General features: G+C 41.3%; 1 protein-coding gene across 4 annotated transcripts in view; it reads left to right on the top strand.

Annotated features, from left to right (window-relative positions):
• The window catches only part of dip2a (disco-interacting protein 2 homolog A), a 90,776-nt gene that overhangs the window by 67,498 nt on the left and 3,587 nt on the right, over nucleotides 1-19,691 (top strand). Inside the window, exons 7-34 of one of the 4 annotated variants that reach the window (XM_026145871.1) lie at nucleotides 2,846-2,965; nucleotides 3,942-4,139; nucleotides 4,324-4,415; nucleotides 5,506-5,616; nucleotides 6,567-6,690; nucleotides 6,774-6,883; nucleotides 7,035-7,137; nucleotides 7,573-7,637; nucleotides 8,098-8,191; nucleotides 8,607-8,726; nucleotides 8,859-8,973; nucleotides 9,457-9,596; nucleotides 9,994-10,130; nucleotides 10,374-10,454; nucleotides 11,401-11,528; nucleotides 11,620-11,734; nucleotides 11,890-12,091; nucleotides 12,224-12,324; nucleotides 14,330-14,410; nucleotides 14,800-14,917; nucleotides 15,024-15,145; nucleotides 15,340-15,451; nucleotides 15,534-15,643; nucleotides 16,501-16,631; nucleotides 16,746-16,914; nucleotides 17,299-17,469; nucleotides 18,362-18,391; nucleotides 19,528-19,589. In XM_026145871.1, coding sequence (XP_026001656.1) covers nucleotides 2,846-2,965; nucleotides 3,942-4,139; nucleotides 4,324-4,415; nucleotides 5,506-5,616; nucleotides 6,567-6,690; nucleotides 6,774-6,883; nucleotides 7,035-7,137; nucleotides 7,573-7,637; nucleotides 8,098-8,191; nucleotides 8,607-8,726; nucleotides 8,859-8,973; nucleotides 9,457-9,596; nucleotides 9,994-10,130; nucleotides 10,374-10,454; nucleotides 11,401-11,528; nucleotides 11,620-11,734; nucleotides 11,890-12,091; nucleotides 12,224-12,324; nucleotides 14,330-14,410; nucleotides 14,800-14,917; nucleotides 15,024-15,145; nucleotides 15,340-15,451; nucleotides 15,534-15,643; nucleotides 16,501-16,631; nucleotides 16,746-16,914; nucleotides 17,299-17,469; nucleotides 18,362-18,391; nucleotides 19,528-19,589 — 3,262 coding nt within the window. Of the gene's footprint in view, nucleotides 1-2,845; nucleotides 2,966-3,941; nucleotides 4,140-4,323; nucleotides 4,416-5,505; nucleotides 5,617-6,566; nucleotides 6,691-6,773; nucleotides 6,884-7,034; nucleotides 7,138-7,572; nucleotides 7,638-8,097; nucleotides 8,192-8,606; nucleotides 8,727-8,858; nucleotides 8,974-9,456; nucleotides 9,597-9,993; nucleotides 10,131-10,373; nucleotides 10,455-11,400; nucleotides 11,529-11,619; nucleotides 11,735-11,889; nucleotides 12,092-12,223; nucleotides 12,334-14,329; nucleotides 14,411-14,799; nucleotides 14,918-15,023; nucleotides 15,146-15,339; nucleotides 15,452-15,533; nucleotides 15,644-16,500; nucleotides 16,632-16,745; nucleotides 16,915-17,298; nucleotides 17,470-18,361; nucleotides 18,392-19,527; nucleotides 19,590-19,691 lie in introns of all 4 variants that reach the window. The other 3 variants (XM_026145867.1, XM_026145869.1, XM_026145870.1) reach the window with 3 other exon arrangements.

Below are 19,691 nucleotides of genomic sequence, written 5' to 3' on the forward strand. Positions count from 1 at the left end.
GCTCTACCCTTTATAGCATCTTCAGGCAACGTCTAACCTGAATGTCTTTAGAAAGTGAGTGCGTTTAAGCAGAGGTGTAACTCTTCGTTTGGCCTTGCGACTAATTACTATGTTGACAGACTGTTTTCTTATCTCAAACTGAAAACAACTGTCAGTCTGTTTCTCACTTCTTCTTTGACGGCTAGCCCGCAGCCACGCAGTGACTTCTTTGATGGCAGCTCTCTAGGACTGCTGGCATTTTTTTGACACATAGATGTGTGTAAAGAAAAAACAAGTCACGCAGTAGCTTTGGCTCCATCTGTACTTGGATACTGACACTGTGTGTGTTGGTGTTTTATGCACAAATTTTGCCGATACAAATTCAGTATTTTCGCGCTGTTTTCAGCTTGCAATCGTTTAAAAAATTAATTTCTTACAGAATTTTGTGCAGTACTGTGAAAAGTAAACCATTACAACTTCCATAGGAATTAAAAGGGTAGGTAGCAGTTAATCTAATAACTCTTAAAAGCACAAGTTTTGGCAGTTTGCTGGTCTGGGGCATTCAGGTTTGTTAACATGGTGACAATGAACAAAGACAAGAAGCAGTGATCTTAAAGAAACAGCTCTTGCTGTCCATCAGTCTAGGAAGTGTTATACAGCATCTCAACACAAACACCTCAGACCATCTGTCAATGATCTGGGCTAAAGGACCTGGGGACGTTGCAGTCATTAAGATAGCCATGAACTCGTCTGTACATCAAGGTCATATCTGACCGATAAAGCTCTGCTGAAATTAGGTTATACAACAGGACTGTGATACCAACCACAGCAGAAAACAGAATGGCTGAATTAGAGACAAGAAAATGCTCAAGGTGTTGCAATGACCCAGTCAAAGTCCAAACCTCAAGCTGGCTGAAATGATGTCGCGAGACCTAACAGAGCTGTGCATAAATGAATTGAGGCAAACCTCAATGAAATTAAAGCAATGTTATAAAGAAGAGCAGCCAAAAATACCTTCAAAACGATGTGAGAGACTGATAAAGTCATACAGAAAATTATTACTTCAAGTTATTGCTGCTAAATGTGGTTCTACAAGCTGATGAGTCATGCTCCATAGTTAGTTTTCACAGCACTGCACAGAGCCCTATGCAAACTTTCTTTTCCACATCGCTTTATCCTATCAAAAGACCAAAAGCAACAGTAAGTTATTATTACGAACAGGTGTTTATTGTATCCGTAGCCTGATAAGGCTTATTTTTATCCCGCCGACCTCCATTATCATCCAGAAACAATGACAAATGCATCAAGTGAACCATGCTGTTGCAGTGGGCAACATGTTCCCTCATTATGAGTCACTGTGGGTTATTTTGAGCCAGTTTCACATACTGTACACCATCCTGCCTAAATCCATGGCTGGAGATAGTCACTATAAACACACCTTTGCAAATATAAATGTCTGAATAGAAAATCCTAAAAGCTGCAGTGCCCAGCTGACACAGGAAATTGAATGTTTTTAAAAAACAGGACCGTGTTTTTATGACGCATTTTTATGTTTAAAGTGCTCAGCAAGACTGGGCCCCAGAGACAATTTTTGGCTGGGATTTGTTAACAATAGGAAAAAGATGGACTAATACTAGCCCGATCCTATAACTCTGTTATTGTTTACTGTAAAGACGTGGTGTAACATTTTGTCCCACATTAAGGAAGAGCCAGAGATTACTACAGCAATTTATGGCTGTAAATGCATTCATTATAAGATCATGAACACATTAATTATCGTCATCATCACAGACGGGTCCTGGTTGGTCCAGATATGAGCGATCAAGCCTCATGATGAGGTGGGTGGGGGAGTTCAGAGCCAGGATGTTAGGGGCTGCTGTCTAATTGGTCCATCAGGTGCTGCACTGACCCCCACAGGGTCGATCCCTGGTACATCTGTCCCTGCATGAGGAGGCAGGGTCTGTCTGAGCTAGGCTTATTATAGTAAGATAAATCAGGCAAGCTGTGTGCAGCTGTGGCCTTTAGCTCCCGTGGCTGTCTGGGTTGTCGAACACAGCTGCCCCCCTTTTAAAGCTAACTGTATATTTATCGGGTAAAAATAATGTCTGATGATGTTTATAGACTGAACCTCACCTCAAACATGACTCTAACGGCACAACGCAAGTTTCATTCGGAGTCTATTATTTTGTTTGTTGTTTTGTTTGTCTTGTTTTCTCTCCTTTTATGATCTGGCTCAGTTTTTATATAAAAAAAAAAACGATTTAAGGGTTCATTTTAAAGTGTAACATGCATGTCAGACCATTTATCTGTGTTCTGATTTAAGTCGGGGTTAGGTGATTTTAGCCTCTCACTGTCTATATTTTATAGCATGAAACAGGCACCTTTTGAGACACCTCATGAATCATTTTCTGCAGCGAGTACATCTTTGTTGCTAGGCAGCAGGCGAGGCGGCTCCTCGTTTCCTGATTTCCTTTTTTCTTAGCCTTTGAGGTCTCGCAGTGATTCCTGAGACTTCCTACTAAAACACTATGTCTTTAAGGTGACTGTACAGCGCAGGACCTCGTGCTCCACTGCTTTGTTGTCCTGCCACAGTGTGACTGACAGCTGGTTGTCCTCTGTGCCTCATTAGAAAAACACACTGACCTTGTCTCCTTTTCTTTCCTTATCTGTCCCTCCCTTATCCACCCCCGTCCTCCATCAATCTCTCAATCAATCTGTCTGCACATGCCCACGTCCCACCTGCGCCATCACAATTATCTCCACTTTTTCCCGTCTGTATTTCTCTACATGTTTTTTTTTCTTGTCATGTTTATGTCCTCCCAACCTTTTTTTTTGTCTTTTCATCTCCATAAAACTCATTTTATAGGTGTTCCAGTCAACAGTCGCGTCTCCAACAAAATCCAGCAGCTGCTCAATACACTGAAGAGACCAAAGCGTCCACCGTTGCGCGAGTTCTTTGTTGACGACTTTGAGGAGCTTTTGGATGGTAAGCCCACCTGAATGTAATTACAGTGATTCTGCTGAATCAATAAATCTTCGTGAAGAGAAACTCTTTCACACTCCTACTCTTTCGAATGTGATGCTCACATCGCGTTGGTTTTCCAGCTCTAATAATAGTGATCTGTCTAATTCTTGTTGTGGCTGAGATAAAAATGTGACTGTGACCTTGCCAGGTCCCACAAGTAAACCACCAAGGCACGGTTTTAGCTCAGTGGTGGTTATTTTGGCCCCGAAGACCACCAGGTGTTGAAAGGGAATTTTTTAGGGAAGTGCACACGGACTGGACCAGCCCTTCCTAACCATTTCCTCCATTCCAACCAAACCCATCGGTGGGTCTGGGTGGTACTCTGCCACTCTGAATAAACACTGAGTGAATGAAAATGCTGCGGGAATAGCAGTGCATCAGCAGGTAACTGTAAAGCTTCTCCTTGTGGTATGGCAAGCTTCAGTGTGAGCAGAAAAACACACTCAGAGGTAGGATCCAAACACTGATAAAGATGTTATATTTGGCAGAGATATGGCTTACCTGCTTCTTTAAACAGGTCTGAACTCTACTGCTCAGAGAGTCTGAAGGTAAGAATAGAGATGAAGAGATGGAAGTCAAATCCAGAAGTCAATAGAGTACTTAAAGAAGGAGCGAGGCGAGACTGATTTCCAGTAAGCAGCAGCTTCGAGTTTCTCACAAGTAGGAATAATAGACAGCTTAGACTCATGAGGACAGAACACAGCTCACTGTATATCCTCCAGCTTTTCCTTTTCCATCACACCTTCCTCATTGTCTTTTTTTTCTCACACTCTTTTTTTCCTCCCCTGTCCTCCTTACAAGTGTTGTTTAATTTACATATTTACCATTTCTTTGCAGACTAGCCGGTCTTCTTTATCAAGCAGCTCAGGAGCTTATATTACGCTCAATTCGAATCAAAGTCTTAAAGATGTCCAATTCATCTTCTTCATGTTTTCAGTCCAGCAGCCAGATCCCAACCAGCCAAAGCCAGAAGGCCAGCAGATGTGTCCCCTGGAAGGGGAGCCTCTTGGGGTGGTGACCAACTGGCCTCCCTCCTTGCCAGCAGCCCTACAAAGGTGGGGAACCACTCAGCCCAAGAGCCCCTGCCTGACAGCACTCGACAATGCTGGCAAGCCCGTCTACACACTCACCTATGGTAGGTGTTAGCCTGTGGATGTTGGCCCAGAAATGACAATTCAGATGGAAAAGAATAGCACCTCTTTTCATCCACTGTGTCTTTGAAAAACAGACATGATGTATTCTGCTGTTTAAATGTTGTTTTGCAGGTTAGAATAGTTAAATCAAAGGCACTCGTTGACAATGTGTGTTAACCTCTGCAGGTAAACTGTGGACCCGCAGTCAGAAACTGGCCTATACGCTTCTTAATAAGCTGAGCAGCAGAAATGAGCCTCTGCTCGTGCCTGGAGACAGAGTAAGTCATGATATATTACAGTGTGTTCGGTGGCGATTGAATGTGTTACATTTTTTGGCATTTCACTCAATCAATCAGCACTATTACAAATATTCAACATGGAATTAATCACCAAATAAATTCAATGACGTGAGAAAATAAAATAAAACAAAACAAAACAGGGGGCTGAAAGTATTCCTACATACAGTAGGAACCTTTTGGGAAATATAGTTACTGCCTTTTCCTGCTAGATGAAAAAGTGACCAGCTCTCTAATTTGCGTTTACTTTTGTTGTTTTAGATCCACTTAAAAGCTTTAATATTCTATTTGAATTTGGAACATTAATATAGCAGAAAACAATATTTTTTTTCCTATGAAATAATTAATGGAGTGCTTCCTTACTTCTTAGCAGAGAGGAAAGTCCCATTCCTCACATGTTTGTGTTAAGCCAAGTCTGTATCTACATTATTACCTTGAAATCTTTGACTGGGAACGTAAAAGTGAAATGAGCGAGCCCAGTCTGGCACAGTTCATAACTGTAAAGTTTAAAAACCTAATTTATGTGTAGACATTTAATTTCATCTCATTTTCAGGGTCTCTAAAGTTGTTTTGCGGCTCTCCTCTGCTCCTCTGCTTTCAGTTTCACCCTGAGCAGAGGAAAGCTGCAAAAACGGCTCGGCTTGGGTCTAGTTGACTTGCTTGGGTTAATCGTTGTGGCTGGACTTTTTTTCTTGTCTAAAATAATCAAAAAAGATGGGGGAGGCTGGCTGAGAAGCCTGTTTGTTTTGGTGCGAGATGGTGCATGTGTGATTTTTGTCTGATGCAAAAACGGCAGTTTCACGTTTAATGGGGGCTACAGTGAACAGAAAACAGACCCAAGCCAAGATAGAATAACTGACTGTTGACTAAAACCAAGGATTTATTGAAAATATAAATATTATTGTTGTGAAGCTAGAGTTGTCAACTAACTCTCTGGTAGAAAGCAATGATTTCTTAAACTTTAAAGCTTTATTATTTGTATGACATGTTTAGTGTCACCGTCAGTCCACAATACTGTCCATTAAAACAGTAATGTTGGTGTATTGTAACCATGTCTTGAACACACCTGCAGGTTGCACTTGTTTTCCCCAACAATGATCCGGTGATGTTCATGGTGGCCTTCTACGGCTGTCTCCTGGCGGAGCTCGTACCTGTACCTATTGAAGTGCCGCTGACCAGAAAGGTAAAGCAATGAGGGTCTCCTGGGAATGTGTGATTTTTGACGTTTTACTGACCCCTACTGGACATCTGACCTCAATGTGTTTACATGAGAGACGTACTTAAGTCAGATGCAGTTTTTGATTCAGTGCTAATCTTCACTCTCTTTGACGTTCCTTACGCTAAATCACATCTTTGTAAATCTGATCTCTTAAATGTTTAAATGCAGAGTATTAGCTTATGATGTTTTGCGGTTCCCAGAGCATCGATCAGCTCAAGCCGATCTAAATTTATCCATATTAGTTGCACAGCCTGAATATTAATGCCTGTTCGTGATTGCCCTTTATAAGCATGCTGTTGGCAGACTCTGTGCTGTAATTAATGAGATTTGAGTGAGGTGAAATGATGTGTTATTCTAGTCAAAATAGATCACAGGCCAACTGTTCTCAGGAGTCAGACGCTCATTTGCTCACTCTGTCAGCTCCTATCATTCCTCGTCCTCTCGTTGTGTCCCTCTCTTTATCCCTATTACCCTCCTCTTCTTTCTTTCCGCCTCTCCCCACCCATCTTGAGTCTCCCACCTTTTTTTTTTTTGCTTTTCTGAGCAGCGCACTTTGCACAGCACGAGTTTAGCTATAAGCTCATTTGCACAGCCAATCAAATAGGAGCGAGCGTGTGTCAGATCTCGGGTTTCATTCCTGCTACAGTCTGGCTTTGATGCACAGCAGTAGAGTTTTTAATAGTGACTGGCCGTCACTCCGCTTGCTCACCTGCTGCTGCTTTGATGCTGCTGTGATGCTCTGAGGTTTCTTCTTCTTCTTTGTTTTCTTCTTCTTCTTCTTGTCATTGCCTTGTTTTCACTCCATTAGCAATTCCCACATTCCCTCGGCGCATCCTTTCTCAAAGTTATTTTGAATTTTTCTGTTTTTAGTAGTTGATCGTTGTGTGTGACAGATACTCTCTTTGCTCCCCCAGGATGCGGGAAGTCAACAGATCGGCTTTCTGTTGGGCAGCTGCGGCGTCACGTTGGCACTGACCACTGACGCCTGTCAGAAAGGCCTGCCCAAAGCACAAACAGGGGAGGTTGCCACTTTCAAAGGTACAGCCTGTTTTGTTTTCATTGTGAATGTGTGTGCATAGTTTCATTTGGTTTGAGATGACTTCATGTCTCTGTCTCTGCAGGCTGGCCGCGGTTGCTGTGGTTTGTGACAGATGGAAAACATGTTGTGAAGCCTCCAAAAGACTGGCACCCTCCAATACGGGAAGCCAGTAACGACATTGCCTACATAGAAGTAAGTGGGGTTTAATCAAAGGATGTGACGCGATGGTTTTTACTGGATTTGTTTTTTACTTATTCAACTTATTAGGCAGTTTTTGTTTTTACCAGATCCTTTTTCTTCCTAATGAAACTGTTTTTTTTCCCTTTATGCTTCTTACATCTAGTATAAAACCAGCAAAGAAGGAAGCACCATGGGAATCACAGTGTCCCATTCAGCCATGCTGGCTCACTGTCATGCCCTCACGCAGGCCTGTGGCTACACTGAAGGTGAGGAGGAATCTTAATTTACTTTTTTGGTCATACTTTGTTTCTGCAATTTTTCCCTCCATCATTTATCACTTCTTCCGACATGGAGAAAGTTCAGTTGGTGCTGGCAGGAGAAATGCTCTGAGACACTTTTAGGTGTAAATACAGTCTCATTTGATAAATGCAGCTGCTCAGTTGGTTGCGTTCCTTCCATCATACCTGGGTCAGGTCTGCTTAAAAAGAAAGAGAACATAAAGTAGCTCCTTTCTTCTAGTGTCCTACTTTTGTTCTGAGTAACTGCAAACAGCACCAGCAACCCCCAGAGACTCTCCGGATCTGTTTCTGTAACTTAATTTGGCTTACTCAAACCACTGCTGCTACAGTCAGAATTACAGAAACTTATGTAACTGTGTTGTGCTCCTAACCTTGAAAAATTCTCCTTTTTTTTATTTGTAGGTGAGACGATAACCAACGTCCTGGACTTCAAGAGAGAAGCAGGATTATGGCACGGTGTTCTCACTGTAAGTAGTCTCCAGACCTCTAGTAGAGCTAATGGGGCGCTTATATAATGAGAAATGGAGGAGATCTGAGCTCAGTTTGCAGATAAAAACTGAAACTTATCTAACCGGCTTCCCACTGAGGCCTTTATCAGTATGTAAATGCATTCAAACTAATGAAGTCCTGATGGGGGGGGAAAAAGCATCTTATCTAACCACTGAGGAGTTTCAAACCTGTGAAAAATAAAGCTGCTTCCACTGACACAGACATCCCAGCTTTGATTGACTGCTTTCAAACATGCATGAGAATTCCCGGTGCCTTAGGTCATACGTGATTTGTTGTTACGTGTATAAACAGGCTTATTTTTGTACTCTTGGCAGATAAAATCATAACCTGCAGCGTGTTTACAGTGACCTCATTTAGTTGTGATGCATTTCTGGCATATATTGGAGCTCATCTCAATGCTTACTGCTCTCCTGGCAGAGCGTCATGAATCGGATGCATGTGATCAGCATTCCCTACTCCCTGATGAAAGTCAACCCTCTGTCTTGGATAATGAAGGTTCACACATATAAAGGTAAGGGCCAGTCCATCTATTTAGGGTTAGTAAGGAATTTAGATCTTTTTTTGTTGCTGTTTAATTCGGAAAACGAGGACAGAGCACACTTTTCACAAGAAGCTACCTTAGGGAAGATACACTTCAGGTGTTTTATTGTTAAGAAGACCAGATTTTATTCCTGCTTGTTACTGTTTTGATTCTCAGTGCACGTTTGACACGAGTGGATGGATTAAAGAGATCATTTGTTGGACCTATTGATTTCTGGGGTTGTGTGCCCTGAATAAAACTGATCCACAGCTCTGCTCAATCATCTGTTGGCGACTGAGTCAGCTTGCGTCGCTCCTTGCTGTCTGGTTTTATGATCTCGTCAAACTGGACCACAGAGGTCATGATTGTGTCGGTCATTGCTTTTGTCTTTGTGTCCCCCGTGCAGCTCGGGTAGCAGTGGTGAAGTCGAGGGACATGCACTGGTCTCTGCTGGCCCAGAGAGACCAGAGAGACATCAGCCTGAGCTCACTGCGAATGCTTATCGTTGCTGACGGAGCTAACCCATGTGAGTCCATCTGCAGAGGCTCATTTAATAAAACAACACCCTGGAGTCCCAAGAAATTATTATTGATTTGCTTTGTTTGTCTGCCTGGTGCTCTGTGTGTGTGTGCGTGCGCGTGTGTGTGTGTTACCCCAGGGTCGATATCCTCCTGCGATGCCTTCCTCAACGTGTTTCAGTCACGTGGGCTGCGACCTGAGGTGATCTGTCCATGTGCCAGCTCTTCAGAAGCAATGACTGTCGCCATCCGCAGGTGCGCTTCCGTTACTGCACCTGACGAGAACAAAAGCAGCCTCTTTGGCTTTCTGTGCTGCTGTTATGTCACACCATGCTTGCAACATCAGCTGGTTCCTGCAGGGAGGAAGGGAGATTTGTTCTGTTGATCACAGCGCAGACTGTAGAGTCTCACAGCTTTCTGCTGATTGTGAAGCTCAGTTTTGGAGGAAGATTACGATGCCAGACGGATTGGGAGGCAAGAAAATGCTTCAAGTTGAAAAGCTGGCACTATTTTTAGTGAGAGAAATGCAAATTTAAATATATGCAAGAGTTAAGAAATGTGATGGAGCCACAGAGTCATTAAATTTCTCCAGAACCAGTTCATATCTTCTTTTTAAGTGTTAGTACTGCTGTCACTGTACTACACCAGTAGATGGCTCAGTCTGACTGCCGTAAGCAGAAAAGGAAGAATTTAAGTGATAGTATGGCTTAAGTAATAGCATGACTGTGTGTCCCGCAGACCTCCAGAAATGGGGGTTCCTCCTCCCGGGAAGGCGGTGCTGTCCATGGGTGGGCTGAGTCATGGGGTGATCCGTGTGGACACTGAGGAGAAACTCTCTGTTCTTACAGTGCAGGATGTGGGACAGGTCATGCCTGGAGGTACAGTATACCATGCACATTATTAACATTTTACTGATGTTAATGACTAAAATACTGATTCTGAAGAAGGTTGAGAAAAAGGAGATTTTCAAAAATTAAAAAAAAAAATGTGTACATGCTGACACTGAAATATCTAACCATATAAAAGTGCTTGTAGCAAAATATTCACCTTAAAAGCCTCTTTTAAAACAACATTTTAAACGCATCACCAATAAATCACCACATCCAACTTAAATGAAATTATTTACCAAATTTTACTGTTTGAACTTTTTGAAGTGTTTCATAGAAGTTTTTGAAAAGCTTAATGCAAACCGGGATCTTTGAATCGATTTAAATATTGACCTTATGACTCATTCTTCCTTGTGCCCATCCTTCTGTGTCCATTTTGCATTTCCAGCCTTGGTCTGTGTGGTGCGAGCCGAGGGAATACCTTATCTCTGTCAGACAGACGAGGTCGGAGAGATCTGCGTGAGCTCAGGCAGCACCGGTGTCGCTTACTACGGCCTCCCAGGCATGACCAAGAACATCTTTGAGGTTGGTGTTTCGTTATTTCTGTAAGTGGTCAGGTGTGACAAAGGATTCAGCGCTTTTCTCCTAATCTTATTATTCATGAGTGTCACTTCATATGTGCAGTGTAATAGCACCACATTTCTAAAAATCTTCTTAATTGATAGCACTAAAATTAAATGAGTCATCATCTGATTGGACTTCTATTAAGTGAAGGCAGTATCTGTTTGTTTTGATGTTTGGTTTTAATAGTGTTGTATCTTCTTGCAGACTGTCCCTGTAACACCGTCTGGGATCCCGATCAGTGGCCGACCTTTCACTAGAACCTCACTGCTGGGCTTTGTAGGGCCAGTAAGTTCCTCTTTAGATTTCCTTTTAACCTTCCCTTGATTTAATGTCAGTCTTACAGCTTTACACAGGTACATTTTAACTGTCCTTTCAGATCTCTAGTACCTCTGTGACCGTTCTGGCAGCAAAAAATAAAAAATAATGATAATGGGTTTTTCTGCTTAATAGAACAGATATTAATATCTGTCAGAAATAATCAGCATGAAGTGCCACATGTAATATTATCAGTTTTACCATCTTGTTGCCTCTACTCTGGTTTGTGATTTTCTAAATTACTCAGGAAGACTCTCAATGGTTTGTGTTAGTGGTTGTTAGTCAACAGTGAGTTTAGTAACAAATATGCAAATGTTTTACTAACTAAACTAACTATTTGCAACATTAGATTGCCCAGTTAAAGGGTCCATCCAGTCAATGCGCAAAGACCAATCATCTCTGTAATTGTTGCAGGTATTTGTTCGTATTTTAATTTAATGTGCTCACAGAATTGAAGAAAACGGTCTCTGAGGCTATGGCATTTGATTTTAGTCTAAAAGATTAATTTTTCTTTTAGGATATTTCACTAAACTCCCTGTCGGCAGTTTATTTCTGAATTGGATTATTCAGCAGTTTCAAAAGAAAGAAAGAAACGTAAATCTCTTTATTTTGAAGGATTGCTTTTGTGTTTATAGACTTTCAAACCAGTGAAAGATGGAGCTGACCTGAGTTTATTTGTTAAAATCATGGAGATGATCATACCAGTGTCATTATCACTTGACAAATGGTGATGTTTTTTTTATTTCCGAGTTTAAAGCATAATTGTTTTCCCTTTGAGGACATGACAGCTCCTGGATGAAGAGTTTGATGATAGTTTATAAGACGTCTGTAAACCTTTTGAGGCATTCAGATTTCTTTGCACCAGGAGCTCGTGTGTTGTGCGGATCACCACATGAACTTTTGTGACTCTTTCCAGGACAGCCTTGTGTTTGTTGTGGGAAAGATGGATGGACTGATGGTCGTCAGTGGGCGGAGACATAACGCTGATGACGTAGTTGCCACAGCGCTGGCCGTGGAGCCCATGAAGTTTGTGTACAGGGGAAGGTAAAGGAGGAAGCGGCATGGAAATTATGAAAGTTTGCACTTCTTGTTGAGCAGGACAGCCAGTTTGTGACGGTGTTGCTTTGCTCCCCAGGATCGCAGTGTTTTCTGTGTCTGTACTGCATGACGAGAGGATCGTCGTGGTGGCAGAGCAGAGGCCAGACGCCTCAGAGGAAGACAGCTTCCAGTGGATGAGCCGTGTCCTCCAGGTCCTCAATATTTTTTGTTTTGATTTGGTTTATTTTTGAATTTACATGTTTATAAAATAATAAATGAATCTCAAACTTTACCAAAAAAAATATAAAGCAGGCACTGTAAAAGTCGTCACTTGACAGCTTTGTGTAACCTCGCTGTTTGTTTTCAGGCCATAGACAGCATCCATCAGGTTGGGGTGTACTGCCTGGCTCTGGTACCTGCTAACACGCTTCCTAAGGCTCCCCTCGGCGGCATCCATATATCTGAGACCAAGCAGCGCTTCCTGGAGGGTGCTTTACACCCCTGCAATGTCCTTATGTGCCCTCACACATGCGTCACTAACCTGCCCAAGCCGAGACAGAAACAGCCAGGTAGACCACAAGACACCTCACTCTGAGATCAAAAACACAACAATAATTATTCCAATATGTTTGCCTTAAAATGATTTTTGGTGCTAACTTCACTGAGATGTATGATGATGATGCTTTGGTTGTGCTGGACAGAGGTTGGTCCTGCTTCTATGATAGTGGGCAACCTGGTGGCAGGCAAGAGGATAGCACAAGCCTGCGGGAGAGACTTGGGACAGCTGGAGGACAATGACCAGGCACGTAAGGTAGATAGTCATCCTCATTTCATCCATGCCACACCTCTTCTCACACACTGCAGACACAGGTAAGGATCCACACCTGAGGGAGAAATCTGAGTCTAGATTTATGTGCTCTTCAGTTGGTTGGACAACCTCAGTCAGGAAATTGAACAGCACGGATGTTACAAAGACGAGTTGCCTGGATCCAGCCACTCTTACTAGATTGTATGATGTCATCTCAACAAGAACAAATTAAGTTGCTGAATTTCATGCAGATGCTACATGATTTAATTACGTTCACCATAGAAACATGGAATTATTTAGTTCAAATTACAAGTCTGGATCTTGTGCATGTAACAACCACCCAATTTCATTTTTTTGAGTCGACTCGCTAAATTCAGAAGATCACATTAGATGTCAAACCACAGGAAAATCACTGGGGTTACAAGAGGCAGACAACCACATCACGTGTATGCTGTTACTATTTCTTATGGTTTAACTTGTCAAGGACAACAACATAAAGCATCATCAAGCATAGCTTTCCTACTTTTGTTAAGACTGTATTGACAGATTAATGCCATGGTGGTTCGTGCTGTTGCCTCAGAGCAAGAAGATCCTGGGTTCAAATCCACAATGTGGCAAAGTTTGCAGTGGGTTCTCTCTGCGTATTCTGGTTTCCTCCACAGTTAAAAGTCATGCAGTTGTAAGGGTAGCTGGTTATTCTAAATTACCCAAATGTGTTGAAGTGCAAATGGTTGTTTGTCTCTGTATGATAGACTAGTGACCTGTCCAGTCTGTACCCTGCCCCTGTTACCCTATCACTTCTGCAGCCCAGATAAAGATAAGAAGATGGGTGGATTGGAAGTTGCTGTAAAACAAATTTTTTTGTTGAACATTATGTAATATGAATACAACATGTACTACAGACATAAGTTACATTTCATTCATTCAACAAGATTATCATTGGTGTAAGAAACAAATATTTTACTAGTTCATGTGACAAGACTGACTTTTGATGTGCCAAAGTGTTTAAACAATATAAGATGAATTTAAATAAATTTAATTAGACTAACGTGGTGCAAACATGTTGATTGAACAAAAGTCAAATTAATTGAATGTTAATGTTAATATTATGTTAAACCTACACACATATATCGTGTTGACACAACACAACCAAGATGGATTAATATAACATGATTTGTTTAGATGGAATATAAGTGGCAAGATAAAATTACCTTCATCCAATGAATTATTTTTTTGAGTGTACATGCAACTGAGAGATGGCCTTCCCTTCTGCAAAAAACACAGGCATCACATAACTCAGATTGTTTTCCCATCATGCATTACACCTTTTTGCCTTTTGATCATCATCTGCACATGTGCTCTACCCCTTAAATGTTTCTTATTCATGTGCAAAAACAGCCTTGTCCCATTATGCAACAATATTTAACACCATTTATTAAGTGAGGCAAGATATTTTTTGATTTATTGATTTATTGATTAACATTCAAATTCAAATCTCAGTGAAAACAGTGAAAAAAAACCAAAAAAAAAAACAAACAAACAGTGAAAACAGAACAAAAATCTACCATAAAGAAAGAAAGCATGAGACAAGGCTAATCAAAAGGTATTGGCTGAAGCATTTGCTTATTACGCCAACCGTTTTCACAAAATATCTTTTTGTATGCAGCTCCTGTACACAGGGCTTGAAGAAAATAATAAAACAAAGCAAAAACCAAACAAACAAACAAACAAAACAAAGAAAAAAAAAAAACTTTCCACCTTAGATAAGTAACTACATCAAAGCAAAAGAATCAAGAGGTTGTTGTTTTTTTTCTCCTTTTTGCTCTTTTCATTCTTGATTTCTATATTTTTCTATTACTCTATTTTTAAACATGTTTTTAAACAAGGAAAATGAACTACACCTTTTTAAATCACTGTCATAACTATTCCACAGGTTAACTCCTATTTCTGTGTGACACTTTGATATCTTTGTAGTTAATTTTGTGTTTTCTTCCTTTAGTTCCTCTACATTCAGGATGTGCTACAGTGGAGAGCTCAGGCCACTCCAGACCATCCTCTGTTTCTGGTTCTCAATGCTAAGGTATTGTCTGTACTGGGGTTTGACTTAAGAAAGATCAAATACGATCGATAGAAAGATCTCTAAATAGAATGTGGTTTTGAAGGTAGTAACACTGATGTGTTATTACAGTAAATTTCCTTGAAATTCAGTTTAAAACCTTTTTACAAAAAAGATTGTTGTCTCAGGTTTATCTGTTACCCTGATTCAGTTAAATTAAGTGAGTCATGAATAAAGATACTTCATTAAAGTGATGCAAAACTCCTGCAACTCAAGTTTTCATAAGAGGAAAGAAAAAAAGTTGTAATGCAAAGTTAGCTTGTTAGACATTTGTGGACTGATAAATCTTGATAATGGTGAATTAAATAAAGAGAACGGTGCAGATATATGTTACTCTTGTGCTTTCTCGTCAGGGCACAGTGTCCAGCTCAGCTTCCTGTCTGCAGCTGCACAAGCGAGCAGAGCGAGTGGCAGCAGCTCTGATGGGACGCCTGAACACTGGAGACCACGTAGCACTTGTCTATCCGCCAGGTAAAAAAAACAAACATCTGCTGCCCTGTGCTTCTTGGCCTTTTAAAACATCCTCACTCCATTGGGTTTAAGAGAAAAAAAATATATAAACAAACATTATGTGCAGGAATTGACCTGATTGCCACTTTCTACGGCTGCCTGTACGCTGGCTGTGTGCCGGTCACCGTCAGACCGCCACATCCACAGAACCTGGCCACCACTCTGCCCACCGTCAAAATGATCGTTGAGGTAACGCAGAGGCTGTTTGGGGACACATCAAGTGCTTATGGCAGTCAATGTGGATTGTATGCATTAAAAAATACATTAAAGTCAGTGATCTTCAGATGTATCTGTGCTCTGTTAGCGACGCTTTACTGTCTAATAGAAAACAGTGTGAACAGCAACACAACATATGTAGTTAGATTCTACTATCTGTGGTAAAGGTCAGCAAGTCAGTGTGCATCCTGACAACCCAAGCAATAACGAAGCTGCTGAAATCCAAAGAAGCTGCTGCTGCTGTGGACATCAAGAGCTGGCCCACCGTGCTGGACACTGGTAATTTATGTACACACTCAAATGCTTAATATCAATTTCTGCAGTGAACGTTCTCCTAATTCGCTCGTTCTTCATCCTACAGATGATCTCCCCAGGAAGAAGAGCCCCCAGATGTACAAGCCCCCAACCCCAGAGATGCTGGCTTACCTGGACTTCAGTGTGTCCACGACAGGCATCCTGGCAGGGGTCAAAGTATGTTGAAGGAACTGTCTGGTTCAGTAGATTCACATGTTGCCATCATATTGCCTCTTTTTGTTCCTGTTAATGCACACCCTGAAATGGAGGGGTAGGATGTTCCAGAGCTGGAACTGAAAACGCTTATGAAGTTCTAGGTGGGATCTTGGGACTACGAAGAGCTGTTGGTCCAGTGACCTAAGCAAATGACCTGAGACGACCACCACGTGAGAGTGATGGGGATAATCTGAGGCTAGCCCATTAAGGCACTCATGAATAAGATTTTACAATTAATCCTGTTACAAACAGATATCAAGTGTATCATTATCAGAAAAGGTGGCAAATGCTTATCTTTAGACATATATATCAGGAGACTAATTTCCCCCTTTAAAACCCCTTTTCCCAGGATGTTAGTACCTATCAGACATGTAACTAACTACAACAATCTACTCAAGAGGCAATAAAAAACATTTGATCTTTTGAAGGGTATATAAAGAAAGTAAGGTTTGAAGTCCTTTATTTTTTAGCACTTTTCTTGCATTCAGTGTCAGGTCGCAGGACATTTTAACATTAGCTGTACCTCTTGTTCACACTTAATTTGGAAAAACTGGATTCAGATACTTGCCTATAAATGAAATGAACTACAAAAAAAAAACTATGAAGTCCTATTTGACAGATTTGCAAGTCTAATTAAAAAGAGGAACAAACGGCATGTTTGACTGGGTGAACTTCAGCACGTTCTGGAGTTATGATTGATTTTATGGGACAACAGTAAAGGCTTAAAAGGTTCTTAGTCTGCTGTGAAGTAATGAATCCCTGAATGTTACTGCAGCGCCCAGTCTTTTCTTTTTTTTATATCATATTGTCTCTTCTAGATGTCTCATGCTGCCACCAGTGCCTTGTGTCGCTCCATTAAGCTGCAGTGTGAGCTCTACCCATCCCGGCAGATCGCCATCTGTCTGGACCCGTACTGCGGCCTGGGCTTTGCTCTCTGGTGCCTGTGCAGGTAGGGGCTCTCAACAAACGACCACCAGTAACATTTGAAAATCTGGACACAGATTATTATCTTTTCTTTCTGTGGATTCCTGTTTACTCTCTCGCCTGCATCTTCTTGTTTCAGTGTGTACTCGGGCCATCAGTCGATCCTGGTTCCACCGCTGGAGTTGGAGAGCAACGCATCTCTGTGGCTTGCAGCCGTCAGCCAGTACAAAGTGCGCGTCACGTTCTGCTCGTACTCAGTCATGGAGATGTGCACCAAAGGACTGGGTTCACAGACAGAAGCACTGCGGGTCAGTTTGTCTCTTCAGCTGTTGAACAGTGTCACTGCGGGGAAACAACAAACCACAGTGTTTTTCTTGCACAAAATTGAAGTGATTCTCTTCAAATGGTCCTTTTCCCTGCGGTGCTGTTGCAACAGCACCATAATTATCTAGACAAAGTTAGGGTACTCAATGGTGAAGCACTTCACTGCTCCGTGTCTGCCTGCTGATTACTGTCTGTAGCACTTAAGACTGGTCTGTCTGTGGTCTAATAGATGCCTAATGAAAAATAATTATTAATATTAGAACACAGAAACGATTTTTCTCCTTTTTTCTGCAAAGACCAAAATAATCTTATCACTCTCAAGTTCGTAGGTTTCGCTGATGCTGATCTTCTTTTCCCCCCATATCCAGCTGAGAAATGTGAACCTGTCCTGTGTGCGTACCTGCATGGTGGTAGCAGAGGAAAGGCCCCGCATAGCCCTCACTCAGTCCTTCTCGAAGATCTTCAAAGACCTGGGGCTTTCACCGAGAGCTGTGAGCACCACCTTCGGCTGCAGGGTGAACGTAGCGATCTGTTTGCAGGTAGGCCCACTGGTCAAGGAAAATTAGAAGCGAAAGGGGGAGGGCTGGGAAAAGTTCAGAATGAATGAATGTCAGTGTTTTAGAGCCAAAGCAGGCCATGAATCTGGGCAAAGATTCATGGCAAAGATGTTAATGAAATTCTTGTGCGGTGTCGGTTTGACAGCACTTCATAAAAGCATGAATGTTAGTCATGTTGAACTTGGAAAGTTTGTGGATGCTTGCATTAGCTGAGAAGAATAAAAGACAACAATGAGCGTGCAAAGGGTTTATCGATGTATTTATTGATGTATCGATGTAAAGAAACTGAAAAAGTTAATTAGAATTCATCATAAATCCATCAAAAATTAAGATTCGATTAGGAAAACTGCTACGCAGTCCAGTTGTTTTTTGTCTCTGCAGACAGCTTTGTTTATTTTATCTCTAACCGATGGATTTCATTTCCTCGTTTATTTAACTGGCTGGTTATTTTTTCTAGCTCGTTATTTTTCCTGCAGTGCAGCTCTGTACACACCCTGAAACACAAGCCAAAACATTTTAACTGGAAAAAATGGGGCATTTAAAACTTTTTATTAAATAAAACTATTTTATTAGATAATTAAAGGGTGAAATACAAGACCTTGATTTACCAGCTCACTGCATGTTAAGGAAGAGTTTAGAAAGTGCAATGGTTCATCTTACATTTAGTTCCAGTTTATAAAAACTGTGAAATAAGTCATGTTTTGACTTTGACTTTTGTCAGTTTTTGGTCTTGTTCTTTTGTTTTATAGTTTTATTTATTTTTTTCAGTCTCTGATGATTTATGTGTGTGTCTGAGTGTGTATGAGAGTTGCCCACGTATCTGAATACATACACATATATCTCTTTATTTATCTGTCCTGCCCTGTCCTGTCAGCCCAACAGGTTAGGGAAACTGGCTGAGCAGGTACTGTGTGATAAGAGTGGCTGTTTGCTCTGCTGCTTGGTCTGTTTCTGTGTGTTCACGTTTGTCATTTATTTTGCATGAAGTTTTGTCATGCTTAGCCACAGTTCACTATTTTTTTTCAGCACTTAGCTCGTTTTTTTTCCTCTTCCCGATGAGCTTCAGCTTCTGTATCGCTATTTATTTCAGCCGAGTCCTGCTTCTATCAGCTGGCTCCTGATCATTGCTCTACAGCAGGTTTAGATACATGATCCACACATAATACAATGAGCTGGCTGCATGAACTCTGCTGCGACTCAGTAAATTAGGGTATAATCAGTAGAGTTTATGTCGTACTTTCATACTTCAATCCACAATATTATACAAACTAACAGGGCATAATTGTTTGTGTGTCTTTTTATTCAGTTTTTAGGATATATAAATGTTTTTCAGCTTTTTGAACATATTTAAAATTTACCATATTTTGTTTTTATCTTGTTTTCAGTATATAGACTAATGAATTACTTATGTATGTTCTGAGGAACCTTTATGTTGCCCACAGGTGGTCGTTCAGGTAGACGTGCTCTGCTTAGTAAACTGAATCCTGCTTTCTGTGTTTGGCTGTGACTCACAGACCTCGGTGCAGCGACTCATTGCTGGCTTGTGCTCTGGCTGTAGACTGGCAAAGCGAGTGATGGAAAACATAACTTGTTGTGACCAGTCTCACAGCAGTAATGATGACAAATCCCACACAAAGGGATCTATATCTGACAGCTGTAATCAGCACTTGAAAAATGAATCACTTAGAATTCAGCTGCACTGAAGTACTTTGATTTTTAATCAAAACAAATGATGTTTAGACTTTGTTGAGTCATTTTTTATAAGCATTATTATTTAGAATTTAAATAAATGTTCCAGGTTTTCCCACAGAGCAGGTGATGGAGGTATTTGTGTTTACATGGCCCAGGTTTTGCCAGAGTCCTAACTATCGCAGCCTGGCTGGTTGGCTTCTGGCTGCCCCTTGCTTTGTCAGCAGTAGTTTCATAATCAGCTTCCAAACCCCACTCCACTTAAGCAACATGCAGCGTTAATGCCACAGCTGTAGCACATAGGTTATTGGCTCATATCTGGATCTGCTTGTTTCTTTCTTTTTTCCCCAGGGTACAGCTGGACCAGATCCAACCACAGTTTATGTGGACATGAGAGCACTACGGCACGATAGGTGGGAACACTGTGACAGTATGCATTCATATACATGCATTTAAAACATGACCTGACTTTGAACTAATTAGTACTAATAGTTTTTTTCTTTCCTTTATTTACG

Source organism: Astatotilapia calliptera, chromosome 16, assembly GCF_900246225.1.
Source record: "Astatotilapia calliptera chromosome 16, fAstCal1.2, whole genome shotgun sequence".
Taxonomy (NCBI): Eukaryota; Metazoa; Chordata; class Actinopteri; order Cichliformes; family Cichlidae; genus Astatotilapia; species Astatotilapia calliptera.